The sequence below is a fragment of the Onychostoma macrolepis genome, chromosome 20 (assembly GCF_012432095.1).
Source record: "Onychostoma macrolepis isolate SWU-2019 chromosome 20, ASM1243209v1, whole genome shotgun sequence".
Classification (NCBI taxonomy): domain Eukaryota; kingdom Metazoa; phylum Chordata; class Actinopteri; order Cypriniformes; family Cyprinidae; genus Onychostoma; species Onychostoma macrolepis.
The window spans coordinates 20,745,328-20,761,356 of NC_081174.1; the positions used below are offsets into that span (position 1 = coordinate 20,745,328).

At 38.5% G+C, this 16,029-nt stretch overlaps 1 protein-coding gene across 1 annotated transcript in view; it reads right to left on the bottom strand.

The window, feature by feature from the left end:
• nbas (NBAS subunit of NRZ tethering complex) overlaps positions 1–16,029 on the bottom strand; it is a 183,363-nt gene that overhangs the window by 97,814 nt on the left and 69,520 nt on the right. The window contains 4 exon segments of the mRNA XM_058755173.1: positions 575–732; positions 3,215–3,328; positions 8,155–8,268; positions 13,905–14,017. Of these exon segments, the coding sequence (XP_058611156.1) occupies positions 575–732; positions 3,215–3,328; positions 8,155–8,268; positions 13,905–14,017 (499 nt within the window).

The following is a 16,029-nucleotide window of genomic DNA, read 5'->3' on the forward strand; positions in this document are numbered from 1 at the left end:
TTATACTTGGCATGGCAGTAAAACTTATTTAAATTACTATTCCATTCCTCAATACATTTTCTTTTGAGTGTTTCAATGTGGCGACTATCTCGGTATACGTAAATCTACTTTAGGCCTTTGCTGAAAGCAGCCTGACACCAAAGCAGTCAACACAGAGGGAGATAGAGGCGACTACAGCTGGAAAGAGTGCTTAGGGGGTAATAGCGTGTTTGTTGGAGGCGATTTCTACAACTTAAAAGCTCCGTTTAAAGTCTGTCTATGCATACTGTGTCCAACACAGCGTATGCCTATACACAGAAACTAAGGAAGAAAGGAGCAGTACACTTGCCAAATGTTTCTACAGAATAACTATTCAAAGAATTCCAGCTATAAATATATAAGGCATCCTGGGGTTTAAACTATGACTGCAGTGGAGATCAGGATTTAGCTTTTACCTTCAAGTATAAATTACTAGTTATTATTAACAGGAAATATTACATGTAGGCCTACATACAAAATAGTATGTAGACACTAGCAACCATCTCTCTCTCTACATAAATAGAGGGACAATATATCTAAGTGGACAAAAAGGCACCTGCGTCTGAAGGGAACTGGAAGCCGCTAACAGATTCTGGATGCTGCTGGGAGGACAGTGTGTAAGCGCGAACGCCATCAGCCCCTGACGTGCGGAAAGCTGCGAGTATGTCTCACACTGACCCAGCTGAGCGCACACATCCCAACCATCACTATAGCCTAGAGTGAGAGGGAAAAAAAGGGAAATTTATGGAAAGCAGTCATATACGGGAGACATGAGATTTCAAACTGACTTTGAAGGAGGAGGTAAGGCATTTCTTATGTTTCAACTTGTAAAAACTGTCATAGAGAGCACTTAGCAACCAATGTTTTCCAGGGCCTGAGTGCTGTTCAGAACTGTCTTTTACATTTCAATTCAATACATAAATATTTAATTGCAATTTGAATTTTAATTTAAAAAAAGAGAATGAAAAAGGAATAATGTAGCTGCTATGGAAGTGATTTTCAGCTAGAAAATGAAAGTCTGTCAATCAATGCTGGTTTGATAAACCTAGATTGAAAGTTTTAAAAGTCTATAATTAGACAGACAGAATGACAGAACTATAGATAGAATGACAGAACAATACAAAAAGATAGAAAGAACAAGGAGTGATAGAAAGACTGAGAGATACAACAACCAAATGATAGAATGATAAAACAACAGACAGACATATAGAACAACAGTACTATCAATATAACAATATAGAACGACAGACCGATAGATAAAATGACATAGAAAACAATGACAAAGATGGACAGAACAATACAGTGACTGATGTGACAGATAGATGACTGATAGAATAATTGAGACAACAAACAATAGAACGAATGATAGATAGATAGAATGATAGGACAGACAGAACGATAGATCGATAGATAGATAGACAGACAGACAGATAGACAGAACAACATCTGTCCTGCAACAACAAAAACAGCAAAACCCACAATCCCCTGATTCAGCACCAGCCACTGTAGCGCTGCGGTTTTAGCTATAGCATAGTTTCAAAATTCTGTTGCAGGTCTATTCTTGTTTTTCCATCCGTGGCTCTTATTGCCTCATGTATTCAGTAAATCTTTCTAATCTCTAGCACTCTCCCTCTCTTCCTCATTCTCCACGAGTGACTGAATAATTACACACTGAAGCAGGAGAGAGGCTAACCCATTTTCCACACTGATGTTAGCGAGGCTGTGAGACTGCTGCCGATAGCAATCAGAGATTAGCACATCTTCTGTTCTCAAGCCTGCATTAATCTACCCCAGCCTGAAGCATATACACACACATGCATGCAACACCAGTCTCTTTCCAATATCTGATGGCGCATTGACTGAACGGCACCACACAAGCACGCACATATAAAACACCTTTGAGCTCTGACTAGAGATGCATCTGACTGGAATGATAAAGATGGTCCTGCTGATCACATTCAGAACATTTTGTTATTCAAACTTCACTTAGGGTAAACACCAAAAGTCTGCAAGCAGATTCTGATGCTTTAGGGATGATTTACCTCTGAATAATTAATTTCCATGTCTTTTTAATGGCTCGTGGATAATGATTTAAATCATTTTAAAGAGACACTCACTGTGCACTCACACAGAGCAACTTCTAGCCAAACTAGCATATACAAGTCTGCAGGAACATACCGGTACTTAAAAATACTGTGGGAAACCTGTAGACTCTTTTGAAGATGGTTTTATTACAACAGAAACACCCGTTAAAGTTTTTTTTACATTATTAATAAGCTATTTTGGTGAATCTTCTTCATTTGCATTTGTTTGCACTCAAGCATTGTGAAATATTATTGCAATTTAAAATAACTATTTTATTTTACAATATTTTTAAATATAATTTATTCCTGTGATGGCAAGGCTGAATTTTCAGCAGCCATTTCTCCAGGCTTCAGTGTCACATGATCCTTCAGAAATGATTCTAATATGCTGATTAGTTGCGCTGCCTATTTTTTTTTTTTTTGGGTGGAAAACCATTTTTAAGAATTCTTCAATAAAAAAAAAAACTGCATTTATTTCAAATCTTCAAATCAAACATTGTAAATGTCTCTACTGTCACTTCTGATCAATGTACTTGATAAACAAAGGTAATCATTTATTTTTCTTTTTTTAATTACTGAACCTAACCTTTTGAAAGGTAGGGTATATTTATTGATAAATAGATTTTAAAAAATATACTTTTTTGTCTGCTGACAAATGTTAGAGCTACAGCTTCTAAATGTTTATGCTATATTTTTTATAACAAATATCATAATTTACACAGAAACCGTAGTAATACTGATCATGAATGGGTTTGTGTGTGGTTACTTGTGGTCCTTTTCTGATCTCATTGCTCTCTCTCCTCTACAATCACTTCTTGTCATTGCTTCAACTGTCCTATCAATAATACATGCAACAAGGGCTGAAATATATTACGGTTACTACGCAAGAACTGTGGCAAAAGGGAGGTGAAATAGATTGGATAGGCTAATGTAAAAAAATGGAACAGAAAAAAAATACTGTAATATTTCAGAGGACCTTTCTTTTAAAACTGTTAAGCTTTAAGATTTTAAAGAATACAAAAGTCTTATCCCTGAAAATCCACAGTGCATTTCTTGGATTAAAACAAAGTAGAAAGTGAAGAGAGATTTAGAGTCGAGCTGTGCCGGCTTACCTGCAGCCATCAGATCCTGGCAGTGGATGTAGGAGGCCTTGAAGTCCTGACAGCGCTGAGCCTGTTCTGCCAGCAGCGTGAGCACCTGACCCTTCCTCTTGACATCATCATCACCTAAACACACACCAAACCATCACACGACCACGAGATATGACAAATTCTGGAACATTTAAAAGGAACAGTGCATCCATAAATGAAAACTTTATTGAAAACCGACTCTCTCTCATTCAAGATGTAGATGTGTTTTATTCATCAGAACAGATTTAGAGGGATTTAGCATTACATAACTTGCAAAGCAACACATCCATCAAAAATGTTTTAACTTTAAAATATTTCTCTCCTGATTCAGATGAGACCAGTTTTTTACTGGAGAAATCAATATTATGGATAATATATGCACAAGTATTTTAAGCAATGGTTTGAAGTTAAAAACATCTTAATTATGAATTTGTTTATTACAAACATGCAGCTTTTCACTTCACAAGACGTTAAATGATGAATGATGTTGTGTTAATTGCTTGTGGATTATAGTGATGTTTTAATCAGCTGTTTGGACTCTCATTCTGACGGCACCCATTCACTGGTGAGCAAGTGGTGTAATGCTAAATTTTTCCAAATCTGTTCTGATGAACAAAACAAAAAAAAACAACAATTTATCTACATCTTGGATGAACGGTGGGTGAGTAGATTCTCAGCAAAATTTCGATTTTGGATGAATTATTCCTTTAAACCTGTCTATTATCACCAGCAGAAGCACGTTTCATTTCAGTTTAGATGAATTAAAGAAATTGTCACTCATTTCAAAGTTCACTCTTACACTCCTCAACATTCTGATCGCTATTATATATTAACAAATACGCCACAAAACATCGCTTTAATACTCAAATGTTCAGTCTGATGGAAGTGCAAAGGTCCAGAATATGAAACTGCTGAGCAGTAAATTCATTTCCTTTCAGATGTTTTTCTGATAAACTCCTGGACGGCTGCTTAGATGTTGTACAAATATCACAATCACATCTCAGAGAATGCCCTCTTACACAGCTCTGATCTCGGTCCAAAATAAGAAAATAAAAAAAGACCACGAAGCCTGATGAAAACAGTGATAGGGGTTGTCTTTTTCATTAAAGTGTGTGTCGAGCATCAAAGGCCAGACAGGCAATAATATAAGCGGAGGCAGGAGAATGAGCGTGCACGTGTGCGCGAACGCCTGCGATCCCATGGATATGATTATTCACCTGTAAAATCAAAAGGGTTGATACTACGGGAAGTGGTATATCTCCTTATTCCAAACTGATTTATGCGTGACATGGAAGTCTTGATATATGAGGAGTATTTCTTGCTGTCCGTTTCTCCTCGTTTCACCTCTCTCTAAATGTCAGTGCAGATACAGGCGCAGGAGCGCTGACACTCGCGCACAAACAAAACAGCCCTACGGCCATTAGTCGAGGGTAAGCCAAGGTGAATACATCAAACACTAGCACAGCAAACACCCAGTCACTTCATAGAGAGCTAATCAATTCCACTATATACGACAAGAAGAGCTTCTGACGTCCTGCATACTGATCCGCCTGACATCCACAGAGGAGAAGAGAGTCACCTCAATTACCCCTGTAACCAACACAAGAACTGATCGCTTGACTGACATTCATGCTGGCTCACAAATAAGTGGCCGAAAGAGATTCGAAAGAATGTTTAACTAATTATACTTTTCACAAACAGGGAGCACTTGGGTGTCCCGTGACTTTTTTTTTTTTTTGGAGGCACCAACTACATGCTTTCTGACGTGAGAATTAACTAGATATGTTAGATAATTCCACAACAAAAAGCTAACATTAAAAATAGCTAGAATTAAACATCAAATATATGCATCACCCATTAAAATGCTAATTTTGGCCTACTGTTTACCATTTCTGAGAAATTCAACTATTAAACTGTACTGAAATGTTGAGACTTCTCCGTAATTTAGTGATTTGATTATTAATATGTTGTAATATACGTCATTTAATATTTAGCTGTTACCCCTGTTAAACGCTGCTTAAACTGTGACATGGAAAAAATTTCATATTTCTCAATTGCAGAAACTGTTTAAGTCAAACTCAATTATTCAACTTTGTTACCCAAGCTAACATGAGAAAAAAGATCTAATAAGTATAAATATTGTAAATTACACCACTGTTCAAAAGTTTGTGGTTGTTTTTGAAAGAAGGTTCTGATGCTTACCCAGGAATGTATTTGACCAAAACACAGTAATATAGCCTTTTATTTTCTATTTTTTTCTTCTTTAATGAATAGAAAGTTCAAAAGAACAGCATTTATTTGAAACATTATATTAGGGTATATATTAAAGGGGTCCTATTATGCTCTTTTACAAAGTCTTGATTTTGTTTTGGGGGTGTACTAGAACATGCGCTCATGCTTGGTGGTTTGAAAATCGCATTATTTTTCACATAATTTACACCTCTCTCCCCAGTCTGGCACAAACGCTAGATTAGTTCCGGGTTTGATGAAGGCCCGCCTTCGAAAAACGAAATGTGTTGTGATTGGTTAGCGGTCTCAGTGCGTTGTGATTGGCGAACAGCTTAGACGGTGTTTCAGTACTGCCCCTTGCCAAAACAGCAAGTTTGTCAATATCGCTATATCAATTCAGACCCCGAGAATATTGAACATGAGGATCGCGCAGAACCTTTGCACGCACGGATATCGCAAGACATATTAAAGTGGTAACGTTATTGTTGTTGGTTGTTTTTTTGGCTAAATCACGTTTTAGATAGGATGTCAACAACAACTTAAAAATAATTGCATTTACTATGTACAGATAAGTGCAACGGTAATATGTATTATGTTTATTGTTAATTCTAACATTATAACATGAATTGCAGTGAAACTTATACATTTGAACTTATTTATACCATAGTCCCACACTTACACTATTTGTGGCGGCATATATATATGCAAATTAATTCTCTGCCAGCGGGAGGCACTGTTGGAGTGGTAGAGAGCAAGGTTTCCCCGGTAACGCTGTACACAAAGCAGCTCTCCTCTCACAAACGCTGCTTTATCATGCAAGACGAAATGAAAATGACATCCAAAATTTATCCAAAAATTTATCCAAAACAGTCGGTTTCCTTCAGAAATTCAGTGATATAAAAACACCAGCACCAAGTTTCGATTTTGAAACGTGCAATACTCAACCAAGCGTTCTCCCCACCCGCCAACTATTCGAATTTCCGTAGGCGGGATTTATTTTAATGATATTCTAATGGGCCGCTTTGTGATGTCACAAATACAGGAAAACAACTTTGTAGTCCAAACGAGCTGTTCGTTGTAGTTCTTGAAATGTATGGAAATATCTCCCTTTGGAGTGAACTTTGAGATTTGTAACTTTGTCGATCTTTTTATGCCCAAACATACACATTACACACTGACTAAAATTCAAAAAGTGAAAAAGCATAATAGGACCCCTTTAAATAATATGAAATATGAATGTATGTCAACTTTGCAAATGTGTTTTTTTTTTTTTTTTTTTAGATTTGTTTTTGGTGCTTTTGCCTTTTATTTGATAGGACAGTAGGTAGACAGGAAACGAAGTTGGAGAGAGAGAGAGAGAGGGGATGGGATCGGGAAAGGTCCGCGAGCCGGGACTCGAACACGGGACGCCCGAAGCGCAAAGGCGCTACATGTCGACGCGCTGCCCACGAGGCTATCGGCGCCGACACAAATGTGTTTCTTATTATGTCTAACCAATATGTATACTGCTAGAGGGGGGAAAAAAGTCCAAAATTGTGTAAACAAGGTTGGAAAAATAGCACACCCCATTTAAAATTAATAGCGCTAAGAGAGAGAGAGAGAGAGCGATAGAGAAATAAATAAATATATATATGAGCTAAGGTTGAAGATCAATATTTTTGAAGGTTAACCACCTCCTTTCACTGACCATTTTGGTTTAAAATATAAATCAATCAATAAATCAATAAAAATTAGTTTTTAAAAGCTCCAGCACCTATTTTTTTTACCTTTTTCATGAAAAGTGCCTAATTTACACCAGGGTTGCATTTTGTGCCCATTTATTCTGACAGTGGGACTCAATTTTGGGGCCGTACTGCTACAACCACAAAATTGCCCCACTATCTTTGATTACGCACTGCCATTTCCTGCATTTGAGAAACACAGAAAGCCAAACATTCCAAATGTGGGACCAATTATCTGCAGCCGACAACACAGCGTGTGTTGTCATGTGGCCATGTGCAAACATAAATTAGATATTTTCGATCCACACATGCACCCTTACAAAATTGCACAACAAATTTACTTCACAAAGAAAGAAAGAGAGGGAGAAAGCTAAAGACCAATCGTTATACAATCCCTTCGCTCTACTGAGATCATGCTGATTCATGGAACTAACTGATTGTAGATTCATGAGGTCACATCTCTGATGCGCATCTTTCTGGGCTGTCCGATGTAATATTAATCTCTAACCCCTGAGCAGAGCATACTTCAAAGAACTGTCTACTTATTCATTCAATCGCTCACTCACGCGTATTCATCTATTTATTCTACCTGTAGACACGACGCTGCTGACTCGGCAAATACAGATTAAACGCACACTTTAAAGTTTACAGATTAGCACTGTTTAATCTACAAGAAATAGACGCTGTAATGTGCCGCCTTCTGCTACGACTGTCTTGTCATTTTGGAATGGCATGAAAATATTTATAACTTTCGAGGACTGTATTGACTAACGACTCAAACAAAGCCCTGGCTGAAGCGATGCCAAGAACTGATGTGGGTATTTTTCATCATAACTGCTGTGGCAGGCTGTCTGTGACAGTGTTGATGAATCTTCGTAGCTGGAAAAACTTCCGTTCAAGCGTTTTTCTGCAACGGACATACATAAACGGACCGTTAGCCTGATGCTGAGGGAAGTTTTCATTCGGTTTTACCTGCAACACGCAGAAGTCTGGCCAGGCTGAGGAGGAGAGTGGACTGTTTGTAGGCAGTAGGGCACTGAGAGATGCACTCCTTTATCAATGATAGACGATCCGTCCGCAGACGCACTGCAGAGAGAAAAGAACAAAACAAAGACCGAAAGTTAAGACAGAGCAGAAATACAGTATGAACAGACTAGAATAGCCAAAATGTTAAGCATACAATCTGGTAAACTGTGTATAATTTGTCACATGAATATATATTTACATAAAAACACACTGACAGTTGGAGACTCCTTGCTTTAAAGCATAAGATTTACTTTACTAGATGTCCTTTACAACCTCTGTAAGAATATCTGGCAAACTCTACAATTTTTCACATGGCCATATATTTAGGCAGAGCCCAACATACACAACTGCCTGTGACAGATATACCTTTTTTCATGTCAGTGTAAAGCATCTCTCTTTTTTTACTGTAATTTATTATTTGCATTAATGATTTTTAATCTATTTAACAACAAGGGCTGTTTGGCCAAATGATGGAGAATTTGTACTATTTTGTGCCATTTCAAAGAAAACACATAATAAGTTATATACAGTACAATACATTTAAAAAAAATCTGCGGTCAGTATGAAAATACAGTAAAAACATACTCATGAAAAAGTGATATGCTGTTTTCTATTTTTTTTTTTATTCACTTTGGTGTAAGTTTTGGGGTGGCTGTGGCTCAAATAATACTAATAGCAAATTATCAGTACAACGGTTATATTACGGGAAGCAGACTCAAACAGAGGATTAGTTCAATAACAGACGTTTATTTATAATACAGTGGAGCAAAGCTGACTGGATACGGTGAGTAGATACTTAGAAGGACCAGTTTGGAGTGCGATGAGGGAGTGAATCGATATCCTTGTCTTGACAGGTATACTTGGAACTATGAGCAGGACACACACCTCACACAGGTGGAATCCAGAGCAGAACACTGGAGCAGACAGACTGGGGAACACACGCTGGAGAGAACACGGGAGGTAAGTACACACGGAGGTAAGTAGCAGGAAAGTCGCTGAGAGATAGTAAACAGTCCACTTCGTATCAACGCTTCAAATAAACGTAAACAAACGAGATCGGACAATGGAGTGCTGTGAGGTATGTGTTTAAGCAGGGGTGGTGATGAGGTCTGAATGACGTGCAGGTGTACTCAATCAAGGCTCAGGTGAAACCAGGTGTGGGCGTGTGTTGTGATAGGAGGAATAGACAGGTCCGTGACATTACCTCCCCCTCCCGGGAAGGTTTGTGCAGGACTGGGACAAGGGAGGCTACTAGCCACTATGGCTACCAAGACCACGGGTATATAGCCCCCCCAAAAAAATATTTTTGGTGAAATTAATAACTTTCATCCTCTGGAAGGAATCTGATGGGCGTTCTGGAGGAGCGGGCTCTGGGGGGCGCTCTGGAGGACCAAGTGTAGGTGGGCTTGCCATACTCTCTGCAGGCAGGCTTGCGTGGGCCGTGAACGGCGGTGGGTGAGGGAGAGCCGCGGACAGCGGCGTCATTTTTCCCGCAGACGGCAGGCATGGGAGAGCCGCGAATGGCAGCGGGCTTGCGGTGATCACGGAAGGTAGAGGGCTTGAATGAGACGGGTCTGAATGAGGAGCGGCTGATGGGCTGGGAACTGGAGCTGGTGGGTCCTCCTTTTCCCCTACCAGGTATGAGAACTCGGCTATCCACAGGGTGAAGTTCAAATATTGTGCCAAACACCAGCTGGGGTCACCTGACGGCATCAACATCTGAATTTCCTCATCCAGCCCGACTCTGAAACCCTCCATTAAGGTGAGGTCACTGCAGAAGGCTTGGTGGCTGGTCGCTATAAATTCCTCCACGTACTCCTCCACACATCGTCCATTTTGGAAGAGGAATATTGTGCATCCTCCAGAAAGATTGTCCTCTTCCCTGGGCCACACGTTAATGGAGGCTATCTCCAACCTCATCTTTGGTATTGGTCCGATCTTCTGTTACGGGAAGCAGACTCAAACATAGGATTAGTTCAATAACAGACGTTTATTTATAATACAGTGGAGCAAAGCTGACTGGATACGGTGAGTAGATACTTAGAAGGACCAGTTTGGAGTGTGATGAGGGAGTGAATCGATATCCTTGTATTGACGGGTATACTTGGAACTATGAGCAGGACACACACCTCACATAGGCGGAATCCGGAGCAGAACACTGGAGCAGACAGACTGGGGAACATTGGAGAACACACGCTGGAGAAAACACGGGAGGTAAGTACACATGGAGGTAAGTAGCAGGAAAGTCGCTGAGATTTAGTAAACAGTTCACTTTGTATCAACGCTTCAAATAAACGTAAACAAACGAGATCGGACAATGGAGTGCTGTGAGGTATGCGTTTAAGTAGGGGTGGTGATGAGGTCTGAATGACGTGCAGGTGTACTCAATCAAGGTGAAACCAGGTGCGGGCGTGTGTTGTGATAGGAGGAACAGACAGGTCCGTGACAGGTTACTACAAATAGAGGAATTTTATTATTACAAATAATATTATAAAATCACAAAACATTGAACAATTCTATTATCTTATCTTTCAAATTATTGCAAATTAAAAAGAAATGAAAATGTTAAAATCTATATTAAAATATTCAATTAAAAATATATAAAAATATTATTTTAATATTATTAAATATGAAAGCAAATATTTTTCCTAAAAGGTTTATGAAAATGTGAATAACATGCAGCAGATCCATCCATCCAATCTATCTATCTATCTACTTTGTCTTTTTCTCATTTATCTTTTTTTTTATTTGAAATGTAAATCCTTAAAGGGATAGTTCACCCAAAAATGAAAATTGTGTCATCATTTACTCACCCTCAAGTAGTTCCAAACCTGTATGAATTTCTTTGTTCTGCCGAACACAAAGGAAGATATTTTGAAGAAAGTTTGTAACCAGGCTGTTTTGGGGCACCATTGACTTCCATAGTAGGAAAAAAAATACCATGGAAGTCAATGGTGCCCCAGAACTGCTCTGTTTCCCATATTCTTCAGAATATCTTCCTTTGTGTTCAGCAGAACAAAGACATTCATACAGGTTAGGAACTACTTGAGGGTGAGTAAATGATGACACAATTTTCATTTTTGGGTGAACTATCCCTTTAACGTGGGGCAAGTTGTGTCACTGGACCCAAGTTTTTTTTTTGTTGTTTGTTTTTTTTTTTTTTTTTTTTACTGCATACTACACACTTCCTTTCATACAATTTTCAAAAATAGCATGCCTTAAGTCCACACTGTATGCATTAGCTAGCATTCCATTTAAAACACAGCAAAAAATAAATAATTATGAAAAACACCAAATTCACTGCATGTATTCTCCTCACTTCCTGTCATAACAGGCAAGTACTTGTGATGTGTGGTAATTGGATGGACACAAAGCATGTCTCAGCTGTCTGACTGAGCACAGTTTAAAATATTGAGCTGGAAGTGGTCTATGCTGGAGGTCACGCTGGTCTGAAGCAGGCAGGGGGCCGAGCAGGCCGCGAGTTACAGGCCTGCAGGGGGGCAGACAGCTCCATCTTCTGAGGAGACACCGCGGGGGCAGCACCTGAACCGCACACAGACCAGCCAGCCATCAGCAGCACCTGCCAAAGCCATTAACCTGCTTCCAAAAACAGCCACGCATCTGTGTATGTGGCACTAAGAGCTTTGTGTTTACTTGAACGTGAGCGTCATTGATTACAGTTTAGCTTTATCGCTCACTTTTACTTGTTAAAACGTGCAGATTTAAATTAATTGGAGGAGAAGATGGGAAATAAGCAGATAAATTAAGCAGCAAGTCGAGCTTCGAGGCAGGCTACAGCTCCCCGTTGGCTGACAGTCGGGTGTATAACTTCGCCTGCTAGGAAAAAGACTGGAGTGCATAGACAGCCGCGGGGTCACTCGGGTCATGAAGGGTGAATGAGCTCAAGGAGAGTTTCCACTTGATGTATTCAGACTTCCTTTGTAAGTTTAGGAAGGAGAGTGCAGTTGCTCCTGGTCTTGCCTTGACTAGATAAAACAGTTTCTTCACTTCTTCAACAGGATGCTGGGAAAAGCACACATGGGGCTAAAGAGGCCTTCCTATTTTAGAAATGTGTACTTTTACTTCACTCTTCACTTGTGTTGTATTATCAATGATATCTTGATTTTGTCTCCTCACAAATGTGCTTCACTGACAACAACAGATTAACAATAGATGACTGTCCACTTTAAATCTCCAGACTGAATATTAACATTGGTTTTACTGTATATCTCTTTTGTAACCTCAATAGAGTATCTAGCAGAAAACTGAAAATGGAAATGTGTGAGAAAAGCTCTTGAGGACAGGTGTCAGTAATACAATAAAAATGCAAGTTTTAATTAAGGGTGCCCACACAGGACATGTTCTTGTGTTAAAACAGCTAGGCTGAGCACAATAGAACTGCTCTGAAACACTTGAAATACTCTGAGGGGGAAAACAGCAAGTCATGGTGCAACGGCTAGATATGTTAATGCGTATATAGACCAATAATGTATTGCAAAATGTTGTGATGTGTAAAGCATCTTACGACTGTAACAGATCATTAATACACTCTTCTATTTTCACAGCATGAACCAGGGAGAATCACTCCATTTACTCTTGGAGACAAGGAAAAAAAAAAAAGAGTCGCTTTTTGACTATTGCTGGACGATGCATCAAATCTGTATGCTCAAAAAGGTTGACCCAAGTGGCATTCTTCATGCATAAAGCTGTTTTTATAAAAAAAAAAAAAAAAAATAAAAAATGCATATTGCTGTTACTTGCTTTTTATTGCTGTACTGGAACATAGACAATGTTTATTCATTATTATTATCCATAATTTTCACCTAAATGAAAACTGTGGAAAAATGTGCATTGAATTTTTTTACTGTATTTTACTAATTGCAACAACAATGGCTGTTTGGTCAAATAATGGGGAAAGTGGCCATTTTGAGCCATTTCAGAGGAAATACATAAAAACGAAATTAGTTGGGAATATTTACTTTTTTTTTATTTTTATGTCCTGCTCAACAAGGCTGCATGTACTTGATAAAAAAACAGTATCAACAGTAACAGTGAAATTTTATACAAAATTTAAAATATTCAAATGTTGTCTATTTTAATAAATTTGAAAATGTAATCTACTTCTGTGAAGGCAAAATTACATTTTCAGCATCCATTACTCCAGTCTTCAGTGTCACATGATCCTTTAGAAATCATTCTAATTTACTGATCAACAAATATTTCTACTTACAGTAGGAGTGTTAAAACAGTTAATTCTTATTATTTTTGTGGAAACTATGATCATTCTTTTTGAGTGGAAAGATAAATGCATTTATTTGAAATATAAACTTCTGTAAAACTAAAATGGTCTTTTCTTTTGATCACTTTAGTTCAATTTAAAGCATCCTTGCTGAGACTCCAACCTTTTGAACACTAGTGCATTTTAAATATCACCACTAATCTGAAAAACAGATATTTTTGATATATCGTCCAGCCCTGGTTTTGACACTTGCGTCTGTTTTTATGAGATTTTTTTCCTTAAAACAAACAGGAAACACAAACACGAACAGAGCCATAAACACAAAGAGGTGCATCAGGGGCTTATTTTCCAGTGGCCGATTTGATCTAGCCGATTTAGTCAGCTTGAGCACCAATCTCCTGAAGGAAATGGAAGAAGAACATTTTTGAACGGTAGTAATAGCATAGTGCCGCATTACCTTGTAAGGGAAGAACCTTCACACCAAACTGCTCCAATCGAGAGAGGGCGCTGATGAGATCCAATTCCTCTTGGACAAGAGAAGGGCAATCCGTGATCAACAGCAGACACGACCTAATGGACACACCAAGATGATTCAAAATACAATATTTAACAGAGTTCACCCAAAACTGCTTCACTTTTCTGAAAATAAAAAACTCCTTTTGTGTTCCACAGAAGAAAGAATCTCATATTGATCTGGAACATCGAGGATGAGTAAATGGCAGAATTTTATTTTTTGATTGAACTGTTCGTTTAAAGCAAAAACAGAAAAAAGCAGCAGCCATTCCTTCAAGTGAGTTTTGATTCTTCTTATTTCTTAATTACAGACTGAGTCTCTGACGTCACGTCGCTTTCATACTGTTATCAGAAGCTTGCAGAGGCCTGCGTCTGCTCCACATCTGTGCTACTATAAATGTGCTTCATAGGACAACGGGGACAGACCAAAAAACAAATAAAAGCACAGATCACGGGCCAGCTCTGCTGTCAATTTCCAATATAGTTTGGCCGAGACAGCTGGACCTGGGGAAGCTAGCGGTGCACTTTTGAGCCAAGCCAGTAGCAACAGAGAAAACAGAGCAAAAATAATAATTCAATTTAAGAGCTTGAGGAAAAAACAACAACAACAAAACGCAGCAGTATTTTTCAAGTAGTTTCCTCTACAATCTGTGAGTTTTACATGGTAGTTATTTTCAGTGACGCTGCAATCGGACCCAGAAGACTGTTTCCATCTCCGCTTTGCATAAGATTTACTGTGGGTCGTACAACTACTGGCCAATATAAAAAAAAAATAATTATACTACCCTTCAAACAGTTTAAGGAGCTTACGCAGCAGTTTCCTACGAATACTGTACACAATGTATTAATCATAGTGGTGTGGCTTTGTGGTCTGGGGTGAGCAACCACAAGGTTGTAGTTTAAAACTAAATCACAAGTGACCTTGAGTAGGGCACCTACGTGTACTGTGCATGTAATAAGTGTGACAAAAAGCTTTTTTTTGAAAGTGTCTGCTAAATGACTGCATACTTATTAGTCAAACTGCATTTCCCCTGGGCTAAATTAACATGCAACACACGCAGGCAAAGGCAGATAGGAAATACGTTGGACTCAAAAAATATTTGGAGAATGAAGGCACACTTAATGTCATTTTTTAAAAATATGAAATATCAAACCTAGTGGCATCGAAAAAAATGATCTTTTAACCCTCTGGTGCTCCTTATCCTTAACCGGACACCTAAAATTTACACCTAATTTTTCAGTTTTTGAATTATTACTACAGTCAAAACTGAACAAAGAGAAAGCATTTTGTTACACAAAATATTAAAATTCTATAAAAAAATAAAAATGAACAGGAATGTTTTAATCCTTTAATCCTTCTGGTTCTGATCTGATTTCAACCTCTTATTTCAGTTTTCTGAGTTATGGCGGCTATATGGTTATAAGCATACCAATTCATTTGAAGGTGTATATTTGTGTATGTGTGTGTGTATGTGACTGTGAGTGTGTGTGTATATGTGTGTGTGTGCGTTAGTGGATGTGTCTGTTTTGCACTCTTGATGTTTCAGAGTGTAACCCCTTCCTTGCTGTCCACTTTTTTTACCGCATTGTAGTTGAATTATTGCTTTTATTTTATATATTTGCTGTCTTACAGTCACACCAGGTCATAGGTGTGTGTGTGTGTGTGTGTGTACGTGTGTGTGTGTAAGTGGATGTGCTGGTTTTGCACTCTTGATGTTAGAGTTTCACCCTGTCATTGCTGTATACTGTTTTTCTGCATTGTGGCAGATTTGTAGATTGTACACAAAAATTTGCTGAATTTTAGCCAATTTCCCTGAATTTTAGCCAATTTCCCATTCATTCCCTATGGTCGGTCATTTTTGACCGAAGAGCACAAGTCTGACTATTTTTTCTACGACCACTTAGCCTGCTCGAAGCCCTCAATTTTTTTGTGTGTTCACATTCCAAATGCCATAAAAGTCACCAAGTTTCGTACCATTCCGATGAAGTTGTGATTTTTAAAAATTGAAAAGAGAAAGTTTTTCAGTCAAAAGTGACCAAAGAGCACCAGAGGGTTAAATGATGTCGGC